At 33.2% G+C, this 23,241-nt stretch overlaps 1 protein-coding gene across 3 annotated transcripts in view; it reads left to right on the top strand.

The window, feature by feature from the left end:
* Ect2 (epithelial cell transforming 2) overlaps positions 1-23,241 on the top strand; it is a 57,419-nt gene that overhangs the window by 19,769 nt on the left and 14,409 nt on the right. For all 3 annotated transcript variants that reach the window (XM_063227179.1, XM_063227180.1, XM_063227181.1), the window contains 9 exons: positions 35-154; positions 3,121-3,189; positions 4,389-4,499; positions 5,196-5,292; positions 8,094-8,175; positions 11,975-12,053; positions 12,215-12,334; positions 15,262-15,400; positions 17,184-17,338. In XM_063227179.1, the coding sequence (XP_063083249.1) occupies positions 35-154; positions 3,121-3,189; positions 4,389-4,499; positions 5,196-5,292; positions 8,094-8,175; positions 11,975-12,053; positions 12,215-12,334; positions 15,262-15,400; positions 17,184-17,338 (972 nt within the window). The remainder of the gene's footprint in view (positions 1-34; positions 155-3,120; positions 3,190-4,388; positions 4,500-5,195; positions 5,293-8,093; positions 8,176-11,974; positions 12,054-12,214; positions 12,335-15,261; positions 15,401-17,183; positions 17,339-23,241) is intronic.

Genomic DNA, 23,241 nt, shown 5'->3' on the forward strand with positions numbered 1-23,241 from the left:
TAATAATATTGCTAAACTACTCTTTTCTATTTAGCTATTTCAGGTACCATTGGAAGAGGAAGGACAACGTGGTGGCCCTATCCTTGCACCAGAAGAGATTAAGACTATTTTTGGTAGCATTCCAGATATCTTTGATGTGCACACTAAGATAAAGGTAAATGTGCATATAGTAGGTTAATAATTTTTGATTGTGCATACTTATAATCTTTCAGGTGTTTTTGTTTAAGTATGTTTTATAAACTTACTGTATTTCTTTGAATCACTTGTCCCATTGTTCTGTTACCTTATTGACATTTGTTTTTCCGTGTAAAAATTTCTATTAATATTTAAAATAGAAATTTAGGTTTTGTGAAATCTTTTCTCTAGAGACATGTGGTTCTTAGTATTATTTTTACTTTACTATTACAGTTGCTCTTTGGTTATAATTTGCACTCTGTAAGGGGCCTGGAGATCACTTATTTCTCTATTTATAGGCAGATAAATGCCCAAAACTATATAAAGGCAGTTTAGTTCTTTTCTTAGTTATATTCCTGTGAGAAAGAGTCTATGAGTTTTGGGCAGGATCAGCTTTTTTTTGGAGATAGGCATCTTGCAGTGTTGCCCAGTGTTACGGTTTAGAGCTAGAACATCCCCCAGTGACCTCCTGTACTCAGAGGTGGGGCTTTTGGAAGGTGCTTGAGTAATGGGGTGCCTAGATGAATGTGCCCTTAGGAGATTGGAAGGAGTGTGTGACGGGGCACTGTGTGGAAGCTTTGTCTCTCTCCTGGTTCCTCTTTTCTAATTCTGCCTCCTGACTGCCAAGTGTTAAATAGCCTTCTCAGGCATGCCTTTTCCACCATGTTCTTGGCTGTGGAGCCAGCTGAGTCCCCCAAACTGTGAGCCACATTAAACTGCTTGTCTTCTGATGTGTGGGTCTCAGTGAGGAGAAAGTTGACTAATACACTGAGGCTGATCTCAAATTCCTGAGTAATTCTTTTGCTTTAGGTTCTTCAGTAGTGGGAATTATAGGCATATCAAACTCTTAAACTACTTACTAAAAAACTATTCATTTTTATTTTTCCTTTTTGGTAAAAGTGAATGATAAAATTTATCAATTTTTTCCTTGAAACATCCCAAATTAATGTTTAGTCTACATTGTAATTAAAGAATCAGTCTGAATTATAAGGATATTTTCAAAGAAAAATTAAAATTTCTTTAGATTTTAATGTACTTCATAAGCAAAAAGGTATCTATAAGATAGTTAGAATACAGTTTATCAAATGTATATATCTTGTATTTTATCAAACTCTCAATCATATTTCAGCTAATTTCCAGAGCTAAGGTGAACTCAGGAGCAGTCTTTTTTTTTTTTTTTTTTTTAAAGTGTTTATGATGGAACCATTGAACCCAGGGCTTTACACACGGTAGGCAAGCACTCTACCACTGAGGTATAGCTCTAATCCATTTTAAATTTTATTTTGAGATAGGATCTTGCCAAGTTACCCAAAATGGCCTTGAATTTGGCAATCCTCCTGTCTCAGCCTTTTGAGTAGTAGGGATTACTGGTATATGCTACCATAGCAGGCTGGAGAAATCTTTATTTACTTAAAATACCAGAGTTTTGGCTAGTTTATTTCCATGTATGATACTGAATGTTTGAAAAAGAAAGTATTTTTTGGAATATCTTTGTTTCATAAGAATCACTGAGAATCACAAAGTTATTACTATATTTATGTTTTCTTTTTGAAGTTACAACCATTCTAGAGGGTGAAGTGGAATCTCTAGTAGTTTTAATTGGCTTCCCTAATGATTAATGATTTTACATTATTTCATTTGCTTGCTAGCAATTTGTATATCATCTTTGGTGAAATGTCTGGTTAGATCTTTTGCCTGTCCTTTGATTAGGTAGTCATTTTATTGAGTTCTAAGCATTCTCTGTAGATTTTAGATAGGTGTCCTTCAAAAATACAAATTTTTAATTTTGATTAAATCCAGCTTATTTTTTTCCCCTATGGACTGTGCTTTGGTGTCATAGCTAAAAAATGGGGCCTAGTCCTAGATTTTAAAGATATCATCCTGTATTTTCTTCTAAGAATTCTTTTGTTTGAAGTAAGAGTCTAATTAAATTCCTCTTTTTAATGTCAGATGGATACCTAATTTAAAAATGTAATATTAGCGTAAAATCATTCATTAAATGGTAAAATAAGTAACATATTCTTTATGATAAAATAATTTCCAAAGCAGATATAATTAGCAAGAAGAACGGTGTTATTTTATATTATAAATTTTTTTACTTCCTGGTTTAATGGAAGATTGGTTGTTATATCTGCTTCTACTTTCAATTTGTTGCAATGTCACAAATCATGTAGCCTCTAGGAAACTGTACTTACAGGAGCAGAAGAGTGAAAAAGTAAAATAATGCCTTAGCATCATACTGAAGGTATTTTTAATCTCATGAATCTCATTGCCAGAGTCCTTAGGTGGCACTTTGAAAACTTATGATAGAGCTTATTGATTGATTTCTACTTTAAAAATACTAATCACTTAGAATTTCAATTTAGGGCACATCATTTCTTGGCATCTCTTTTTGTCATCTGTGTTTTATCATAAAGCTTTTAAATGTCTTCTAAATCTTTGCAAAATGTAATATTTTACAATGACTAAGGAATTTTGTAGACCAAGGATTAGCAAACTGTAGTTCTTTGACCAAATCTAGCCCATGTTTGTTTTAGAAATCAGATTTGTTGTTAGAACATAGCCATTCTTATCTGTTTATAGATTGTTTCTCATTACTTGTATTCTGTAGAGTTGAGTAGTTGTGACAGAAATCATATGACTTGTGAGCCTTAAATTATAACATATCAGGTTTATAATTAATAAGAAAAGATATTGAACTTTCATATTTTGGTGTTAGGCTTAGTCTTATTGACTTGCATGTTATTTGTATTTTCTTAGTTAATTTTTAAGGGATTTTCTTTTAGACAAAAAATTTCTTGTTGAGAAAACAAGATATTAATTATTGTGTACATTAAATTAAGATACTTTTAAATTGCTTCTTTTTGATGAGTATTCTGGAAATAATTAAAAGATCTTCAAGGAGCTGTCAAATTTAATTTTAAAAGTTTCAATTTGTGTGTTCAGGATGATCTGGAAGACCTTATTGTTAACTGGGATGAGAGTAAAAGCATTGGTGATATCTTTCTTAAATATGTAAGTATTTTAAAATTTTCAGATTAATATGAAGAACTGGCAGGAAAGGAAATTTACTTGTTTAAATGTAAGAGGCTTTAAAGCTTTGACATAGTTATGTTTATAAGCTATATTGAAATTGTTCCTGACTTCTTAAAATGCTTTCTGTATACAACACAAGATCATCATTAGAAAACACTCATTGTTGAACCATGCTAAAATACTTTTACTATGTATCAAATTATTTGTCCTACATAAATCGTTGTAGTTCTATGACTTTTTGCGAAACTTTGAGGGTTTTTTTCTCTTCTCTTAATTGATATCACTTTTTCTCGTCATTATGTTTTCTGTTTAAAGGTTTCGAATGAATTGTTCTGTTTTGTTTTGATTTTTGAGACATAGTCCTGCTATGTAGTTCAGGCTGGCCTTGACTTCTCAGTGATCCTGTGGCCTCAGCCTCCCAAGTGCTGACAGGGATGTCCCACCATGCCTGGCAGAATTGTTTCTTTAGCAGTGTAAGAACCACATAGTTTAAATTTATAAAATACGTGCATTTTGATGGGGTACTGTGAATAGGATTTTTGTATATGTTTCTTTGGAATGTCTTTGAATATCATTTAGAAATTTCAGTGCTTTGCGTACTAGTACCTGTACTTTTATTTTCTGAGGCCTCTCCTTCACTTTTCTTACTATACAGGCTTTTAGATTTTTTTTTTTAGAGTGGAGGCTGTCAATTGAGAATTCAAATATATGAATTATTTCCTCAGATCTTTTTGATACAATGTCTTCTCAGCCAAAATAACTTTCTTTTTTCCTGTGTGAGTTTTTGGTTAACAAATGGGTCTTTTAATGATGACTTACTCTCTTTAGTAGGTAATAGCATGTTTTTAGGTTCTAGCTAGACCACCTCAAATTCATATATTGTGACTTAATAGAAATTTAAAAATTCTTTCATATTCGTATCATTAAAACATTCTCTAATATACTTTTATTTCTGGGTCTTTGCCTTTTAAATGTTAGGCTATGCTGTACTTGCTTTATGAATTCACTCTACTGAGAAGCTAAAAGATAAATTTCTATAGTTAGCTTGTGAAGAAGCATTTTTTTTAAAGTTAATATGTCACATGATGATTTTTTTTGTTTGTTTTTGGCTTTTAAATTCATTTTCTAAGAGGGCATGCATAACAAGTTAATGATTCTTCCTCTTTTCTTTTTCCTAGTCAAAAGATTTGGTAAAAACGTACCCTCCCTTTGTAAACTTCTTCGAAATGAGCAAGGAAACAATTATTAAATGTGAAAAACAAAAACCAAGATTTCATGCTTTTCTTAAGGTAACATACATTTCTTTCAAATACAATTTGGATCATTTCTGAAAGAATTCCTTGCATAAATTACATGTTAGTAAAACTCTTAATGAAAAATGTCTTAGTGTTGTCTTTTAATTTTAGTTGTACCTGTGGGTAATGATGATGCTTTGGCTTCAGAATGTTATTTAGTGGAGGCCCTAAGGCAGTTGAGCCAATGAGTGTTACAGTTTTATTTAATTAGTGAAACAAGGCCTTGGTATGTAGTCTAAAATGACCCTCACTTTGGAATCTTTGTGCCTCAGCCTTCCGAGTGCTGGGAGTTACCGGTATGTGCCACCATGCTCAGATGTGTATAGTGATTTGGAAAAAAATTATATGCAGCTTTCAAAAAAGATTTTTCTCACCAATTTGTTTATCCAATACTGTCAACATAATTAATGTTTTAAAACTCTTTTTTCTTGTAAATGATATAGACCTAACAAAAACTTAGGAGGGAGTTTTATAGAGGAGCTCACTTTCTGTGTACAATGTCAATTTGGCTGCCCAAGAGGTAATTTCAGGTCTCGGGAGATTATTTAACCACAGTAATCGGCCAGAGAGCAACAGTTTCTCCATTAATTCTTTTCAGGGACACAAGATGAGATGTAATATGATAAATGTAGAATATTTAATATTTGCAGAAAATTCTTTTAAAATGTTGAATGAATAAATTCCTTTCAGATAAACCAAGCTAAGCCCGAATGTGGACGACAAAGCCTTGTTGAACTTCTCATCCGACCAGTACAGAGGCTACCCAGTGTTGCGTTACTTTTAAATGGTACCTGGCTCATCTGTTTTCAGATTACTGCATATACCGTCATGGAAGTTCCTCAAAAGAAGTTGAAAATTTTCTTATTTGCCGACCATTTCAACATTAAAACATACATGTCTTTACACAGGAAGCATCTTTATGGATAACCTTGAAAAATAGTCACTGATGCTATGAAAATTGGCCTGAAATCCTTTATTTTGCTATCAGCTATACTGACTAGTATCAGACCTTTTCTCTTTCTCCTTAAAAAACTCACCAATAAGGAGCAAGATAATCCATGCGTCCCAAATATGTTTAGTCCTTTTTTGAATTTTAGCTATGAATATAGTCTAATATTTTTTATTTTTTCCTTATGTTGTTCATTATAATCTTGAAATCTGTTCATTTTAGAACTTAAATTAGAAATACAGTACAAGTGAGTTTTATAGGAATTTTTTTGAATAAATTTCTCTGGTTAAAATAAAGCATATGGATATTCCTTTGTAAATTTAGTTGACTAAAGTAGTGAATGTTTTTAGGATAGTGTCAAGTATGAAAACTTATTATAAAGAGGAAAAAAATCTGTAATAAAGGATTTTGATCCCTAAATTTATAGCAATCCATGTAGCAGTTAATGAGTTTGATTTTGTGACTATTTTGGTTGATATAAATTATAGTACTGTTTTAGTTACTTTTGTCTTGTTACTGGACAAAGTGTCCTACCCCCAAAGTGAAGGAAATTATTTAGCTCACGGTTTGTGGAGATTTCAGTCTTGTAATCAGCTGGCTCTAAGGCCCGGAGGCATGGTGAGGAGCAACAGTTCAAGGTGGCAGAAGACAGCAAAAACAAGAGCAAAAAAAGATGTGGAATGAGCCTGTTTTCCTCCCTTACAATATGAGGCCAGTCTTGCTCCCTCACACAGGCTTATGATGTTTACAAAGTGAAGATCCTGCTGAGTCACTTAAACTTCTAGCCTCTCAGTTGACACAGTGAATCAGCCACAACAAGTACTTAACCAAAAAACTTAATTTTTGTTTTCGTTAGGCAATATAATTGAGAATTACCAGCATATACAATTATTTGCTCACACTTCAGTTTTTAATGCAGTCCTGGGGGTTAAATCCAGGGATGCTGTAACACTGAGCTGTATCCCAAGCCCAGTTTTTAATTAATTAATTTACTTTAGTGCCTTTTCATCTACTTTAAAAATAAAATATCTTTGTGCATTTTCACTTTGAAGTAAAAAGATACTTGTTTTTGGATGTTAGCATCTATAATTCAATTAAAAAATACAGAGTCACTGAATCCTTAGTAAATTTATCTTTGGGTTTTTTTTTTGGAGTTTTGTTTGTTTAAAAATTAAAACATTAAAAGGACACTGCTACCATGAGCCCAACTTAAGAACCCATGCAATTCTTTTTTTTTTTTTGGTACTGGAACTCAAACTCACAACCTCATGCTTGCCAGGCAGGAGCTGTGCCGCAGAGCAATCACCTAGCTCATGCAATTCTTTAAAAGGCTTCATCCTAAAGCTCTTACGTCTTAACTGGAGGGGAAGGTGGTGGTTCATGTATCTTAACTGGCAGAGGATTTTTCAAACAAAAATGAGACTTGCTGCAATATCTGCATAGGAACAAAAATATTCTGTTATACAAATTATCTGAATGTAATGCAATGTAATACATACTGTCATTAAAATCTGTATAAGATGTGGTATGTGAGAAATTGTAAAAGGTAAGAAATTCAATCACAATTATTGATTCAATGGCAACATTTAAATATGCATCTTAAATAATAATTTAAAAATATAAGAAGATATAAAAATTTGACTCTAAAATTCCTTTGGTTGTAGGATAATAACTATACTCCAAGTAGATATACCGAAACACCACGTTCAGTTTTTATTTTTTTGAGACAGGGTCTCACTAAATTGCTCAGGCAGGTCTCAAACTTGTTGATTCTTTTTTTTTTTGGTATCTAGGATCAAACTCCCAACCTCATACTTCTTAGGCAGGCGCTTATGCTACTGAGCTAAATCCCCAACCCCTTTGTTGATTCTCTTACCTCAGCCCCACACTCTAAAATCTGTTCTTTTAGCCAAGTGTGGTGATGCATGCCTATAATCCCAACCCTCAGGAGATAGGCAGGAGGATCAAATGTTTGAAGCCATCCTGGGCTACATAGTAAGATCCATTCTCAAAACCAGTCATCTTACTATACAGATTTTAATGGCAGTATGTAAATAGACTTTCTAATTTCCAAAACTGCTTTTGCTAATTTGCATGTTTTCATTATAATCTATTATATGCCTATGGAAAACCATCAAATGGTATTGAAAGTGAAATGAACTTTTGGAGTTTTTCGAGTTACTCTGTATGAACAATTGGGTAGCTGTGGAAGTCAATGTGTTAAGCATAACCTCTAGAAAACAGAATTGACTTTTTAGGACACCAAATGGTCTCTGTGATATGGCCTAAATTACAGAATAAAATATTTAATGATTTCTGAACTAATTGAGGATTATTTTCATTTAGCACTGTGGAGAGAATTTGAGGATACAAGGAGGCTCCAGGTGTTACAACGGAATTGAGACAGCAGTGTATGAAAATCAGTGACATATTCTGAAAATTTAGTATAAATTAAGTATTTAAGAATATTAATAGATAGGTCAGAGAGAGCTTTATTATTCAAGCATGTTAACATGCTTGAAACTTTTTAAAGATTAGATACTATCTTAAATCAGTCTAATAAAATCGACAGCATTCTTAAATCTTTGATGGGAAACCACAGTTATTTTAATCATGGAGAAAATATTTTATTATTACAGATCTTAAGAAACATACAGCTGATGAAAATCCTGACAAAAGCACTTTAGAAAAAGCTATTGGATCACTAAAAGAAGTAATGACGTAAGTGCATTGTTTCAATTTTTATTCTTTAGACTAGTTAGAATACAATTGATATGATAATCACAAATTAGAGAAAAATATCAATGGCAAATTTTTGTAAAATAATATCTAAATTACTTTACTAATAGTGCACTTACAATAAGAAGTATTGTTAATATACATAGCTTAATCAAAACATTTGTTTTAGAAATTACTAAATTATTATGTACCGAAAGCAATAATCGTTTAGAAGCTTGATAATGTTAACTGCATAGAGACATTTTCTTCCCATTTTTCCCATGTAGCTTATTTGTATCTATATTAATATGAAATGTCCAAATAAAACTTGAGAGTTTGACCTTAATGAAATGAAAGGCCTATCTGTTTTTCTCTTAAGTTTGTTTCTTATCTAGAATTTTATGGAACTGAATTGACAGTATTGATTGGAGATATATTAAAAGTACAAACTCAAATTGATTTGGAGAGTATCGTAGTTAAACTTAGTCTGTTGACTAAGAGTCTAACTTAGAAACATAGGTCTGATCAGAAAGTATCTTTTCTTAAATGATAAGAATAGAAAACTGTTGCCCTTAACTGTTTTTGCTTCATGGAAATCACTTAAACTATTTAGTGGTATATTTAAATAATTTGTAAACTTCCATGAGGTCCTTTAGTATGAAGTCATACCTTAAATTCCTTGCAGTGGAGCCTCTAAAAGAAGCTTAACTAGATCCAGCAGGAGCTTCTCTTCTTTATCCTACTACTTAAGAGAATAATAATTAAATTAGCAGCTTCTGTTGCTGTTCAAAAGGTTATGTCAAAAATTTTTTTTTCTTACTATTTTTATTTTGTCAGCCAGCCTTCATGCTTTGGATTGGTTGTCTTGGAAGCAGGATAATTTAGAGATTGATGATGGTGGTTTTGTTGTTTGTTTGTTTTTGTTTTTTTTTCCTTAAAACTATAATGTAGGCAGTCATTTTTCATTTAGTTTCACAAAGAAAGCTGCAGATCTGTTACTTGCCTGATTTACCTATTTACTGTAACTTATCCTATTTATTGCTTATGTACATTTCAATAAGCAAAGATTGTGAGGTAATTGTTTAATACTAATAATAGGATTATAATAGTAAATTTACTGATCATTTGACCAGTTGCCTCTGGAATAGTTGGGCTGCAAGAGAAATAATAAGATGAAGCAATAAGCAAGGTGATTATTTCTCTTTCAGTATTACAATATTTGAGTATGTTTTTAATGTATTAAGTGCCTTGCTCATGGTAGATTTTCAATAAATGTTGAACTATAGGAGCTATTTCAGTGTGGATTTGTGATGCTGATTTACAAATCTTATGGGACCTGACCAGATTTAAATTTTTGAGATTCTTGAGCATTTAGTTTAGGGAATAAAATTCTTACGATTGATTAAAATAACCAAACTAGAGTAGGTAAAGGAAATAATGAGACAGCATCAATTTATTAGTTCTTGCCATCTAAGTAAACACCCCCAAATCCCTTAAATTCAATCTTGGTGACACTATACACATGCCTAATTCCTAAATCTGAATTTGTTATAGATATGAGGTTTTTTTTACTAAAATATATATATGTAATTTTCCCTGAAATAGACTACATATGTTTAAAGAATAGTTTAAGGTTGGCATTAAACCATCACCACAATCTAGATAAGAAACATTAGCATCATCCTCAGAATTTATTCATGCCCCTTGGTCATGTCTTTCTGCCTTTTCCTGTCCCACATATCCAAGGCAAACATGGGGGTGGTTTTTTCCATAACCATAATAATGTGTTTTTTAGAATTTTACCCACATGGAATTGGATAGTCTGTTCTCTTTTACCTATTCCTTTTTATTCATCATATTTATTTTGAAAATAGCCTTTATTAATGCTTACAGTTTATTCTCTATTATTTGTATGACTATATCATTATTCATTCTTGTGTTGATATTATGATTGTTTTCAGCTGTTACATACAAAGCCACTACAAACATTTATAAGTCTTTATACAGGCATGTGCTTTCATTTCTTTTTGCTAGTAGTAGAAATGTATTATTTAACACATAATATCGTTACATATTACAAACTAAGCAACATGTGATTGTATTTATTACTTTACATAATTTTATGTCCTTTAAAAGAACTGAAAGTGGAAGGGATAGCAAGTATATATTTAATATTCTTGTTTATTTCTTTCATTTGAATTGTCATTTTCATGTTTCACCAGTGCTTAGGTTTTTCTCTTTTTAGCTGTTTTTAATGCTCTTTGTGATTTGTTTTGATGGTTTTATTGTTTTGTGCTTGAGGTTCATTCTTTCAGAGTCTAACATTTTTTCAAGTATAGGACATTTTTTACCATTATTTTTTCAAGTGTTTAGTTTTTGTCGTGCTTGCCCTACCTCTTTTAGGGACACTAAAATTTCATGTGTATTTGGTCTCTTGATTTTGTTCTATAGCTTACTAAGGCTTTGCCAGTTTTATTGTTTAATATTTTATAGTTTATTACTATCTTCAATTTTTTTAACCTTTTTTTCTGTACTATCTAATCTGTTCTCATCCAGGACACACAGTATTCTGTCTAAAACAGTATAGCTTACAGCTGTAGAAGACTTAGTTTGGACTTTAAAAATATGTACTGTCTTCCATCTTTTGGCTTGTTATATTCCTTCACTTATTTGAACCTATGGACAGTGTCAGTTTCAATTTTTTTCCCCTTATCACAAGCCATATTTTCTTGTTTCTCTACATGGCTTGTATTACTCTATTGGATTCTAGATATCAGTTTTACTTTGTTGAATGCCAGGTATTTCTGTAATGCTATAAATATTGAGTTTTTTTTTTTTCTGAGGAGCAATTAATTAGTAGTTTCAACTTTGCATGTCTTGCTTTTAAACTTTATTAGAGAAGTTTAAGAACAGGCTTTCATCTAGAATTAATTTTCCATGATGATGCATGATGCTGAATCCTCTGCCTTGATGCCCCATGAACCTTAAGCTTTTTCACTTGGATTGATCAATCCACTGATGTCCCTTTCTATGCTGTCAGCCCTGAGCTTTGCCTCTAATCTTTTTGGATGTTTCCTTCTCTAACCTTTCCTTATGGACAGGAGCTAATCAGTGCTTGATTCAGTGTACACTGTGAGTCAATCTGCAGACCTATGAAGATCTCTCTGCATGCAGTTCTCAGTTTCCAATGATGAAGTCCCTTTTCCTGGCAGGACTCCCCAGCTTTTGTTTTTGCATTTACTGATGTAGCAGGGCATGCCTTGTGCTTTCTACCATGCAGGAAGGAAGCTTTCTCCAGATGGTAGGCAAGGGTAGTTGTAGCACTTTACCTTCTAATGTGCAGTTTGTAATCCTTGTTTCTTTATATTTTGACTTTTTGTTGTTATTTCAGGCAGAAAGGTTAACCCCAATGCCTTTTTATTTTATCTTGTCTGGAAGCGGTAGTCTTCATTTCTGTATTAATGAAATGGTTAGCATATGACTTAGGAATGACTCACATAAAACCTTAACTGAACTTATGTTTCAAGTGTAAATTCAAAGTTGAAGAATTTCAAAGTTGTGTTAATCTGAAGATTTTGGCAGGTTTAGAAAGTGTATAGTGAATGCAGTGAAGTATATTATAGTAAAACACACTTCTAAAAGGTTCCATAAAATATTTTCTAATGTAGTAGGATACTTTAAATGAATGTTTTAACCGATTCACTTACCAAAAATAATCCATTCACATGAGAGGACTGTATGTGAAATGAAGTATATTTGTTTGCCATTTTCATACTCTAAAATAACTTTATTAATGTTTCAGGCATATCAATGAGGATAAAAGAAAAACAGAAGCACAAAAGCAAATATTTGATGTTGTTTATGAAGTCGATGGATGCCCAGTAAGAATTTTTGATGATGTTCATTTTTTTTTCCTTTCTTGGGGGGGGGTACTTCTTTTTCTTTTTAATTAAGTTTCTACAGTTTTAATATTTTTTAAAAATTGTAGCTCATTAAAAATTATTTGATACAAGTGGTTTCTTAATGTTTTCAATTTATATAGGCTAATCTTTTATCTTCCCACCGAAGTTTGGTGCAACGAGTTGAAACTGTTTCTCTAAGTGAGCACCCCTGTGACAGAGGAGAACAAGTCACTCTCTTTCTCTTCAATGACTGCCTAGAGGTAAAGATGTACTTAAAATATTACAGTAAAACTGTTGTTTTTGTGACTTGCTGGAACACTTAAAATCAAGTTTTGATTAAAGCGGTAAATTAAAACTAAATCAGTGTTTTTAAAAATTCAGACCAGTTGTTGATTATTAATATAGTAAAATGCTTTTACGAGAGGTCTAAATTTCCATGACTTCCTTTCCAAGTCAAAAATTAAAATTTATTTTTATGCAAATAAAGGCTTAGGTCAACAATTTTGGGAACTTCTTATTTCTGTGTATTTTTATTGTAGATTTGCGAAATAATTGTGAACTCCTCTTTTCAAAATTTGAGTTGATTTTTCCCGTAAATATGGAGTCAGTATTTTGTTGAAGATAAACATAACTTGATAATTTAATATTACAAAGTTCTGTGGTTTTTGATTTTTCTTTAAATGAGCAGGTTTTACAGTAAATGTATAGTCAGTATATCAGATGGGGTGCAATTAATCTAATTCTAAAATTCTGATCTTACCCAACTTAGATTTTTCCTTCTTGTAAACCTCTACAAATTTTTGAATTATGTTGATGTGCTCTTTTTTAAAAATTTTTTTAGGTATTTATTTTTATACAGTGAAACAGTTCAGTGGGGGGATGAAAAGGAGTGCATTTTTCTTCATCTCAGAAGAGAAAAATGTTCTTTTTTGATAAAGCAGACATAACAGGACTGTTTGACATCTCTGGTACTGAGTAGCTTTCTGCTGTTTTCATCACAGTGATTGGTAGTTTTCTTTTTTTTTTTTAAAGTCTATGGTCCTTCGTTTTACCTGTTTTATTTTATTTCTCTTGAAGTTTTGCCCTCATATCATGCACATTATTTTGTAAAGTATAAAATACAAAGGAATCTTTGAGAACAAACCATGTACAGAGCAGTTACAGATACAGTAAAGTATTACCAAAATTGGTTTATGTTAAATATAGTTTTGTTATTATGAAAAATAATATTTTCATTTGGTCAGTAACATACATAAAGCACAAAAATAATAGGATCATAAGTTCTAGGCCACAGTGAGACTTTGTCTATGTAGTGAGACTCGTCTGGCCAGGGGAAGGTAATACATAATTAACCATAGCCTGAATTGAGACTATCTTAAGACAAGTAATTGAGGACTGTTTTCCTCTAATAAGAATATTAGCCTGCCCTGCTTTTGGGAATAGAGGTTAGGCAAAGGAAGCAGTCAATTCAGTCATATTTTACCTGAATTCACATTATCATGGCCCTTTGCTAGTCTCTATGCATCTGTTTATTTACTTCTATTAAGACATTTTTAATTTTTTTGTTGATATCCATAGGTCCGTTGGCTCCATTTACTTATTACGTTAGGTTATCTGATCTTCCTTGCCATTCCATTCTGATTTTTATCTCCTAGTTCCTGATGGAATAGTGACTTATTTTAATCTTACTCCCTTCAAAGTCTCTGTAACTGGCTCGTTGACTTCCTATGTACTTTAATCTCTGTGGTTGGTCATCTCCTATAGTTTCCATGTCCCTGGCACCTCATTTTCTTTACCTCCTTAAATCTAGTGACTTTGTTCTCTCTTTTAGTTTCTGTATCTCAGAATCATTTCAACAGAAACTGCTCAAAATTTGGACATCAAAATTCAAGATCTTAAGTAAATTGTTTAATTTCTTTAAGGAAAATAAAACAGCAAATTTGGAATAAAATGATAACTTCCTTAACAAAACTTATAATAAACATCATATTAAATTATACAAGTTAGAAGCAGTCTATATGAGTATAATCTATGTTGTGTTGTCTTTAATATGACAAGTGCTATTTTACTTTTTTCAATAGATTTTAGATTTAAGGATATATTTTATGTTTTGAGAGGCTTTTTATCTTTATTTACAACATTTGTGTCACTGTTATTAATAATTGTTACTGTTTTTTCTAAATGCTTTAAAAACCATTTAATTATTTTGACTTGCCTAATTTAAAAATATATTCACATATTACAGTGAAAATAGTTAAGTCTTTATTGTTTATTTTCCCTACACTTAGGTTTTAGAACTTAACATGTAGTATAGACATGTTTGTATTTATGCTTCAGCATAAATATGATATACTGACTAGCTTTTTGTCTTCTCATTAACCTTGACATGGAGTAGTACCTTTCCAGCATTACTTTTTCATGTTCATGATGATGACTAATCACTCTCAAGTAATTTAATCTAAATTCATTTTATATTAGTATCATTCAATAAAATCTGTATTATTACACAGGGTTTTTTTAAAGGGTAAAATATATACTAGGCTTTCAAGGAAATGAAAACAAAAATAAAAAGAACTTACAAAGTTCATAAAACCTCACTATATAATAAATTACTAGTTCCTCTTTCAACTTTGCTCTTATCATCACTAGTGTTATCTTGCCCATCTCTTGCTTTTGTGTGAATACCCAGTTCAAGTAGGTGTAGCCTAAAATGGCTCCTTGAACTTGTAGTTGGCATCATTTTTGTTTAATGTATTTTCAATTACTTCTTTAATGTTTCTTTTTCTCAATGGTATATAAATAATACTGAGAGCAGGAACTATTTATTTAGTTTTTGTTGTTCAATCACTGCATAGGATCCTGAAGTATGTTAAACTACTATTAGTGATCCTTTGAGCCCAAAACAGATCCCAGAACAGCTATTCCCCTTTTGCTCAAGGTCTTTCATTCAAGGAACCTTCATCCTTTGCTATTGTTGCTCCTCTCAGTGCTTGGGGTCTTTGTACACTCCCTTCCCTTGGCCTGTTTTTCTTGGCATTTCTGCTGCACGGGTATGATTTCTTTCACGGAGTAGCAGTGCTTGTGGAATGACTAATAGTCAAGTAAATTATATATAGATTTATATGATTCTGTTTTAAGTATTTGGAGTTTGTTTTTATTCATATTACTGATGACTTTTTCATCACAGATAGCAAGAAAACGGCACAAAGTTATTGGCACCTTTAGAAGCTCTCCTGGCCATACTCGACCGCCAGCTTCTCTTAAGCATATTCACCTAATGCCCCTTTCTCAGATTAAGAAGGTGCTGGATATAAGAGAGACAGAAGGTATGATTATTATACAAATTAGTGGCTAAGTAAAAATAGTTTATATTCTTTGATAATTTAACTCATTCCCTTATGGTTGGTTTTTAAATTGATGAATTACTTCTAAGTATAGTTAGCCTGCTAAAGGACTAAAATTGAGCTTATTCTTCTGTCCTATCTTTGTACCTAGGAACAGACTTGAGTTTTGATTTTTTTGCAAATGAAAGTGCTACCTCAATCAGTAGAATATTCTTGTCCTCTGAGGATCAAAGATCTTTTAGTTACACATTAAAATAATGCCCTAATGTTACTGCCACATCAAAACTTTTTATTTCTTTAGAATCCAAAAGAAATCACTAATTTATTGCCTGTATTTCATATCATAATACCTTTCCTAAGGTCAATGGTTTTGTTTTTTAGGAATATATTTAAGATAATGATTAGGAATAGGCGTATGTGAAATAAACATACTCAAAGTAACTGGTAGACTTGACATAAGGTCATATATATTTAGTCAACTTTATATTATTATTATAAAATCCCTGAGATATGGTATAAAGGGGAAAGTTTTATTTTGGTCAACTGTTTTGAAAGTTTCTCTCCATGACTTGTTGTCCCCACTGGCTTTGGACTATGAGGCAACCCATCACTGTGGAGAGCATGTGGTGGATTGAGTTGTACATCTTATGGGTGGGTTGTCATAGGAAAAAGGAAGACCAGGCTTCTAGAGTCTCCTGCAAGAACATGCCTTCATTGATCTAAAATCTCTGTAACCAAGCTAGGTGTGATGGCATCCAACTGCAGTCATACCACTTAGGAGGCTGAAGCAGGACAATCACCAAGTGATCAAGGCCAGAATTTTGGCTACAAAATGAGTTCCAAACTAGCTGGAGTTAAAAGCAACGCCCTATATCAAAAAAAAAACAAAACAAAAGAAAAAAACACCTCAGAAAAAGACAAATTCTCTAAGCTCACCTCTTACAGTTTCTGTGACCTCTGAATCAGTCAGTCAGCACAGATCCAAACTATAGCTGTATACTAAGGAAAGCTTGTTCTCTTAACTTTGGTAGTATTTAAAAGCATTCTTTGAGGCTTGAAATTGCCTGAAATTCCCACCTACATACATGAAACAGTGTTTTCAATTTAATTGGCGCCGGATAATGCGTGTTCATAGCCATATTTAGGATTCTAGGCATATGTGTATATTTTATAATGTAAGCTTTTTCTATTACTGGTTCCTTTAATAATAGAAGGTGTGAGAGTTCATAAAAAATGATGAATGAAAAAATTCGAACAGCAATTTAGATTGTTATATTTACTTGATTGTCATCAAAACATGGGATACTTATTTAAATTCCTTTTTGAGAGATTTAATTATGAAAGAGTTAATTGTTTTTTAGCATTTTAGTCACAAAACATTTCATAATAATTCTAATATGTGGGCATTTATATAGTTGTGATATAGGTAGGCTGTTATGGAATTATTATAATGAAATTTTAGTTAGAAACTTAAATTCCAGAATTTCAAGAAATGATAACACATTTTTTCTTAAACTTAATAGAAAATATTAAATGGCACAGAAAATACTGCATAATATTATGAAGTTGTTTTCCTATATGTTACATTATTATTTCAGTGATTCAATTTAATTTGATGATGGTCTTTCTTTAGTTGAAAAAGAGGGGACAGGTAGGATAGAAAAGAGAAAATTTCATGAGAATTTTGGTATTCTGAGGAAACTAAACTAAAAATCTCCAAGGAGTATTGGAGATCCATACTTACTGTTTATGGTTGAAACTCTAGATTGCCATAATGCTTTTGCCTTGCTTGTGAGGCCACCAACAGAACAGGCAAATGTGCTGCTCAGTTTCCAGATGACGTCAGATGAACTTCCCAAGGACAACTGGCTAAAGATGCTGTGCCGACATGTAGCCAACACCATTTGTAAAGCAGATGCTGTAAGTGCTTAAATTTATGTATAATGAAGATTTAAGTTCCATGGCAGGATGCTCAGGCCTGCACATTTCTATGATTATTAATTACTAATGTAAGAGAAGTTTAGTTTGATACATATGCAGAAAAACTAGTTGTATGTCTATGCACTAGTTTAAATTATTTGAAAAGATATTTTTAAAAGTTTAGGTATGGGGGTTGGGGATTTAGCTTCAGCGGCATAAGCACCTGCCTTGCAAGCAGCCGGTCGTCAGTTCGATCCCTGGTACCGGTAAAAAGAAAAAAAAGGAAAAAAAAAAGTTTAGGTATGTGAAACATTGAGTTCTTACTATAAGCCCTAGTAGTCTTTTAGCTCCTGTGGTTCTGATTTAGTGTAAATTGGGCACTGTAAGTCTTGTGTCCTTTTATGGAAGAATTTAACAGATTTACATTTAAGTTAATTATGAAAAGGTAAGATTTTATTTACTACAGCCATTTTTATAATTTATTTTCTAATTTTTGTAGTTCTTTCCCACTGTTATTCTTCTTTTGTGGTTGATTTACTCTAGCAATATGCTTATTATTTTAGGTTTGTAGATCACAGGTTTTTCCTTGTGGTTATCATGAGAATTAGTAAAAACATCTTTTGATCCTGAACTATTTTCAAAGACAGCAGTTAGACATGGTCATAATGATAAAAAGAACAAACAAAAGAGAAGAAATATACAGTGCTAATAAAAAACTCCACTTGGACTCTATTACTTCCTACATTTTGAATTTTTGATGTCCCATTTATATCTAAAACCTATCTCTTAGCATATTGACGTAAGTTATTATCTTTGTTTTATATTTTAGTTTTTATTCTAAATATATTAATGGTTTACATATATTTACAATATTGTATTAGAGCATTCTGAATTCTGAATTTATGTTCTTTACCAGTGAATTTCATGCTTTCCCATGTTTTCTTCGTAATTCATTCATTTTATTTTCTTTCTGTTTGAAGAATTCCTTTTAGTATTTCTTGCAGGACAGTTTTGGTAAAGATTTATTTTCCCACTGTTTGTCAAGGAATAGTTTTGTCTCGCCTTCACTTCAGAAGGATAGTTTCGCTAGATACAGTATTCTTGGATGACAGTCTCAGTACTACTTACACCACTATTTGGGCCTGTAAGGTTTTTGCTAAAGATTCTGTTGTCAGGCAGATTGGAACATCTTTATATGTTGTTTTCTCTTTCTCCATTTCTCTTACTCTTTGTCTTTCTTTCTCTTTTCCTTTTTTCTTCTGTTTTTTTTTTCAGCCTTAAGAATTTTTATTATTCACCTTTGAGAATTTGATTATATCCTGAGGTAGATTTGGTTGAGTTAAATCTGACCTTTGACCTTTCTGCATGTGTCCTTTAGACTTGGGACCTTTTTTATTATTTCTCTGAGTAATGTTTCCATAGCTATGACATTAGAAGTTCTCAAATATCCCATTCTTTTAATGATGTCCTACTATTCCTGGAGGCATTCTTTATTAATTCTTTTTGTTTTCCTCTTCTGACTTGCCTATTTTCAAATGATCTGTCTTTGAGCTTACTGTTTTTTCCTTTTTGACCTATCTTAATGGATACTTTCTATTATATTTTCAGTTATGAGCAGTGTGTTTTCAGCTAAATGATTTCTGTGAGTTTTTGTTAGTAGCTTTCATCTCTCCACTAGGTTTCTCTGTTGGAATATTTTAATTTTTTCTCTATATGTGTCTTGGTTACTTTTTACTCCTTGTTGAAGGAAAGGTTTATGTCTTACAGTTCTTGTAAGTTTCAGTCAGCGTGGCATGGAGGGCAGCCTGCCATCGTGGCTGCAAACAGCAAGGCGCAAACCAGCAAGAGAGGAGCACACATTTTTCCTGCGATTCATCCTATCCTGGCTCCACTCCAGGGCAGGTGAAACACTCATACTACCAATGCGAGTGCTAGACAACAAACGAATTACAGTCACTAGTTTTGATTGCATCTGTGATTGCATGAGGCTTGGGCAGAGCCCCAGGAACACAATTCATAACAATTATGTTTTGAAGCTTAATTGAATTTCCTACATTTTTAAGCTATGTTGAATTTTCCATCAAAATGTTAGTATCTTCTCATAATAGCTATTATCTACTGTACTTTCTGGGTCCTAATTTTGACCATTAGATGAAGTCTCTTGATCCTTTATGTGTGACATCACTTGAGTATTGAAGGCTTAGGTATTCCAAGTTTTATAATTTTGCTTTGCACCTGTTTCCTCAGAAATTTTAGGCAGGCTGCTGTTCTCTGAATCTCTAGTCATCTGTTGTTTTAGGACTAGGTGATACCCTGTGTCCATGTTTGCTGAGAGTGTGCTGTTGATATGTTGTCACTTTTTCAGTAACAAAGGTTGACCCAAATCCAAGTCTGTCTCAGATCTGCAGTTGATATGGTTGGTATTCATTGTGAAATAGCAGTAGTTCATCCCTGAAGTCTCTGTGGAGCTGTGGTAGGCCAGAAGCCAGTCCACGGTTATAGTGACCTGTGGTTGTTTGCTTTAGGATTCTGCCTTGCTCTGGTATAATCCTGAGACATGTGACATCCGGAGCCACAACTAGCACAGCACTAGTATAGGAGCAAGGCCTATGCTGCTGTGAGTTGCCTCCTTTGCAGTAGACACAGATAGACCTTGTGAGTGTTGCAGGCAGGTTCAGCCTGAAATAGAAGTCCCGCAGACTACTACATGTCTCTGCCTGGTACTGGGACTGTGCTAATTACTCTGTGCATGGGCACAGGCCTGAGAATGAGTGCTGTATTGGTTGGCTTTCCTTTTGTTGGGATGAAATGCACACAGCTTGGAGGAGGAAAGTGTTTCTTTGGCTCATAGTTTCAGTCCATGGTCAGCTAGCTCCAGCATAGGAGCATCATGGTGCAAAGGCATGATGGAACAAAACTAATCACTTCAGAGTAACTGGAAAATAGAATACAGGTGAAGAGTGTTAACCAGAGATTTACCCTCCAAAGGCATTCTCTCAGTGACCTTCCTCCTAACAGAGCTTTCCTCTTTGAGCATAAATGAGTGAATCCACTTAACAGTGCAGCATCCCTCTGATCAGGCCACCTTTCCTGGAGTCTCTTAATCCTGTCAAATTATGATTCATGGGCATAAGTGCTATTAGGATCTGCCCAGTGATAGGTTTCCATGCCTGACACTGCGTTCCCAGACAGTCCTGTGCTAACTACACTGTCTTCCCCTAAGTGAATGGGGTCATGCTCCACACTATGAGTTATCATAGTGTAGGTAAAGGCAATACCTTTCTTAACAGTTGATAGCTAAGCTGTGCTACATTTGAGTCACAGAGCCACAAGAATCCATACAGTTCTGGGGGTGCCCACAGGACAATCTAGAGGCTTTGTCTATGACCATTGCTCTGGGAATAGCCATGCTGCCTGAGGGCTCCAGGATTGGTGGCAGAAGCAGTCTGTTGGCTGCCAAACAGAACACTTAAGCTGTGTCATACCTGAGTCTCAGCCACAGGACCTGTGCAGTTTGGGTAAGAATGCCCCGGGTCTACTTCAACACTAGCACTGTTGCAGGCCAAAACTTGAGTGTGCCCCTGGCACAAAGCTCTCTACCTGATGTTTTGGTGGATCTAGAGGCTCTGTCTGATCTCTGGCCTGGTTATGGGGCCTTTGGTTTTTGCCTGGTGTTGAGACTGACTGAAGTAGGTCTTATACTGAGCTCTAAAACAAAGTCTTGTGCTGGCTTTTGTTGTTTACGTTCTAACAGATGGAGCCTTACTGCTCTTGCTCCCTCCTCTGCTGTCCAAGGTAGGGGTGTGCATAACTGAGGCAGTCTTTTTGCTCTGGGTCAGCACAGTTGCAGTGGCTCAGTCCATGTTTATGGGTTTTGCCTCATACTAGGTTTTACCCATCGTAGCCTGATAGTGGGTTTTAAACTTGAGGTCTGGACTTAATTTCCTCTCCTTCACCCAAGCATGAGGCATCGCATGTTGCTTGATGATGGTGAAGGAATGAGGCATCTCTTTCCTTCCTGCTTTCTTAAATGCATCTTTTTCTTACACTAAAAGCAAGCAGTATGGTCTCTTACCTGGCCTCCTTGTGAAGGTAGTTTGTGGTGTGAATAGCATTTTAAACTGGGGAGACTACTGCTATTGAATCAACTCAGCCACCGTCTTGCTTTGTTCCTCTCATGATTTTTATTGGTGTTTTTAGGTCTTTAATGGTTCTTACAGTTTGAGTACACCTTATTAAAAATGTGTGGGACTAGAAGTATTCAGATTTTGAAGTATTTGCACAGAATGCTACTGAACATTTTTAATCTGAAGCGTTTTGCATATCCCATTGTCGTTTGTGGAATATTTTAGATTTTTCGATTAGGGATTTTCAGCTCTGTAATAAAAAAAGATAGTATTTTAAAAAATCTTACTGAAAGTAATAAAAGTGTCATAGCATGTTGCTTTCCTTATTGAGATAACTTGCCTCTCTATTTCTCTCATATCAACTCTTAAAATCTAATGTATAATTATAACTTGCAGATTGTGAAGATAGATGAGAAGAAATGACTAACCAGAAATCTCTTAGTCTATAGTAGATCTTGGATGAAATCTAGGCACCCTAAAAGATAACTTGATTTCTTCCTTTACATACATGGGATAGACATGTGATAGAGAAATATAGAACCCTTAAGGTTTGCCTAAGTCACACAGGTTGAGTAGAATGCATTGACAGATCACTCTTCAGTACAATCGTACTACAACTGAAATTAGTCTTAGACATTCCCATGGGAATAAAACATTCTGTCATACTTAAATCTGACCTTGAAAGATACAGATAATATGGCTTATAAAGTACATAACCCTTAATCAAAGTTCTCTTTCCAAGTATTTGAATAGTAAACAGAACTTATGGTTAGTTTTTTTTTTTTTCAATTTCTGTTTATATTCTTGGTCCAAGAATATATTGTCATCTATAAAGGATTATTCCACAGACAGGTTCATTTTTTGACAATCTTAGGTATCTCTATAAAGTAGACCTCTTTGCAATAGAATGATTGCTTATTATAGAAATTATCTCTGCATTACCAGAATGTAAGACTGGGTGGATTATGTAGTCCTTTCCAAATTTATAACTAATACTGTACTGAAGTATAAAGTTAGTGGAAAAATTTCCTTAACATGTAATCAAATTACTAGCCACAAAATGGCTAATGATCTTAGAATGGAAATAAAAGCAACAAATGCAAAAATTTCATATAAAGTATAATTATCCACAAGATGGCAGCAAACATTTAATTATGTTCTGATTTATACTCTTAGGCCACAAAATTATTTCAGTCTGCTGAAATTTTGCTCTTAGAATTATGTTTGTAAATTAGATATTCAATGACTTTAGTTGACCCCTTGCCTACATTTATAATTTTACACATAGTAAATTTTTAAGGAGCCTGACTCATGGTCTTAAGAACATTTTGCCATGTTAATGAGAAAATGTTTTATAAACTAAATATGTATGAAAGGTATGTATAAAAGATGCAAAAATCTGATTAGTTGAATCATTTTTTTGTCTTCCTATTAAGTATTTCTTGGTGATTATGACTTGTTATATGAGATCAGGTGTGAAAATTTCTAGTTACAGTGTCATAAGCATTCACAAAGTTAGATTTTGTGTTAGGGAAATAGTAAATTGTTAATATATGTGACTGTCACTAATACTACCATTTAATTTGGCCAAATCAGAAGCTTTAATTATAAACATGGTTATACAATTTATAGAAGTTACTGAGACGGATGAAGTTAACGTGGGGAAGGGCACATAATATTTTTTTTTAGCACTGAGCTTAGGGAAAAAAAAGGTAAAGAAGAGATTATAATGCTTCATGTATAGGTGGGCTTATTAAACCCATGAGTAGAATTGTA

The sequence above is a fragment of the Cavia porcellus genome, unplaced genomic scaffold (genome assembly GCF_034190915.1).
Source record: "Cavia porcellus strain 051 isolate PalLab524CR breed Dunkin Hartley unplaced genomic scaffold, mCavPor4.1 scaffold_17, whole genome shotgun sequence".
Lineage (NCBI taxonomy): Eukaryota > Metazoa > Chordata > Mammalia > Rodentia > Caviidae > Cavia > Cavia porcellus.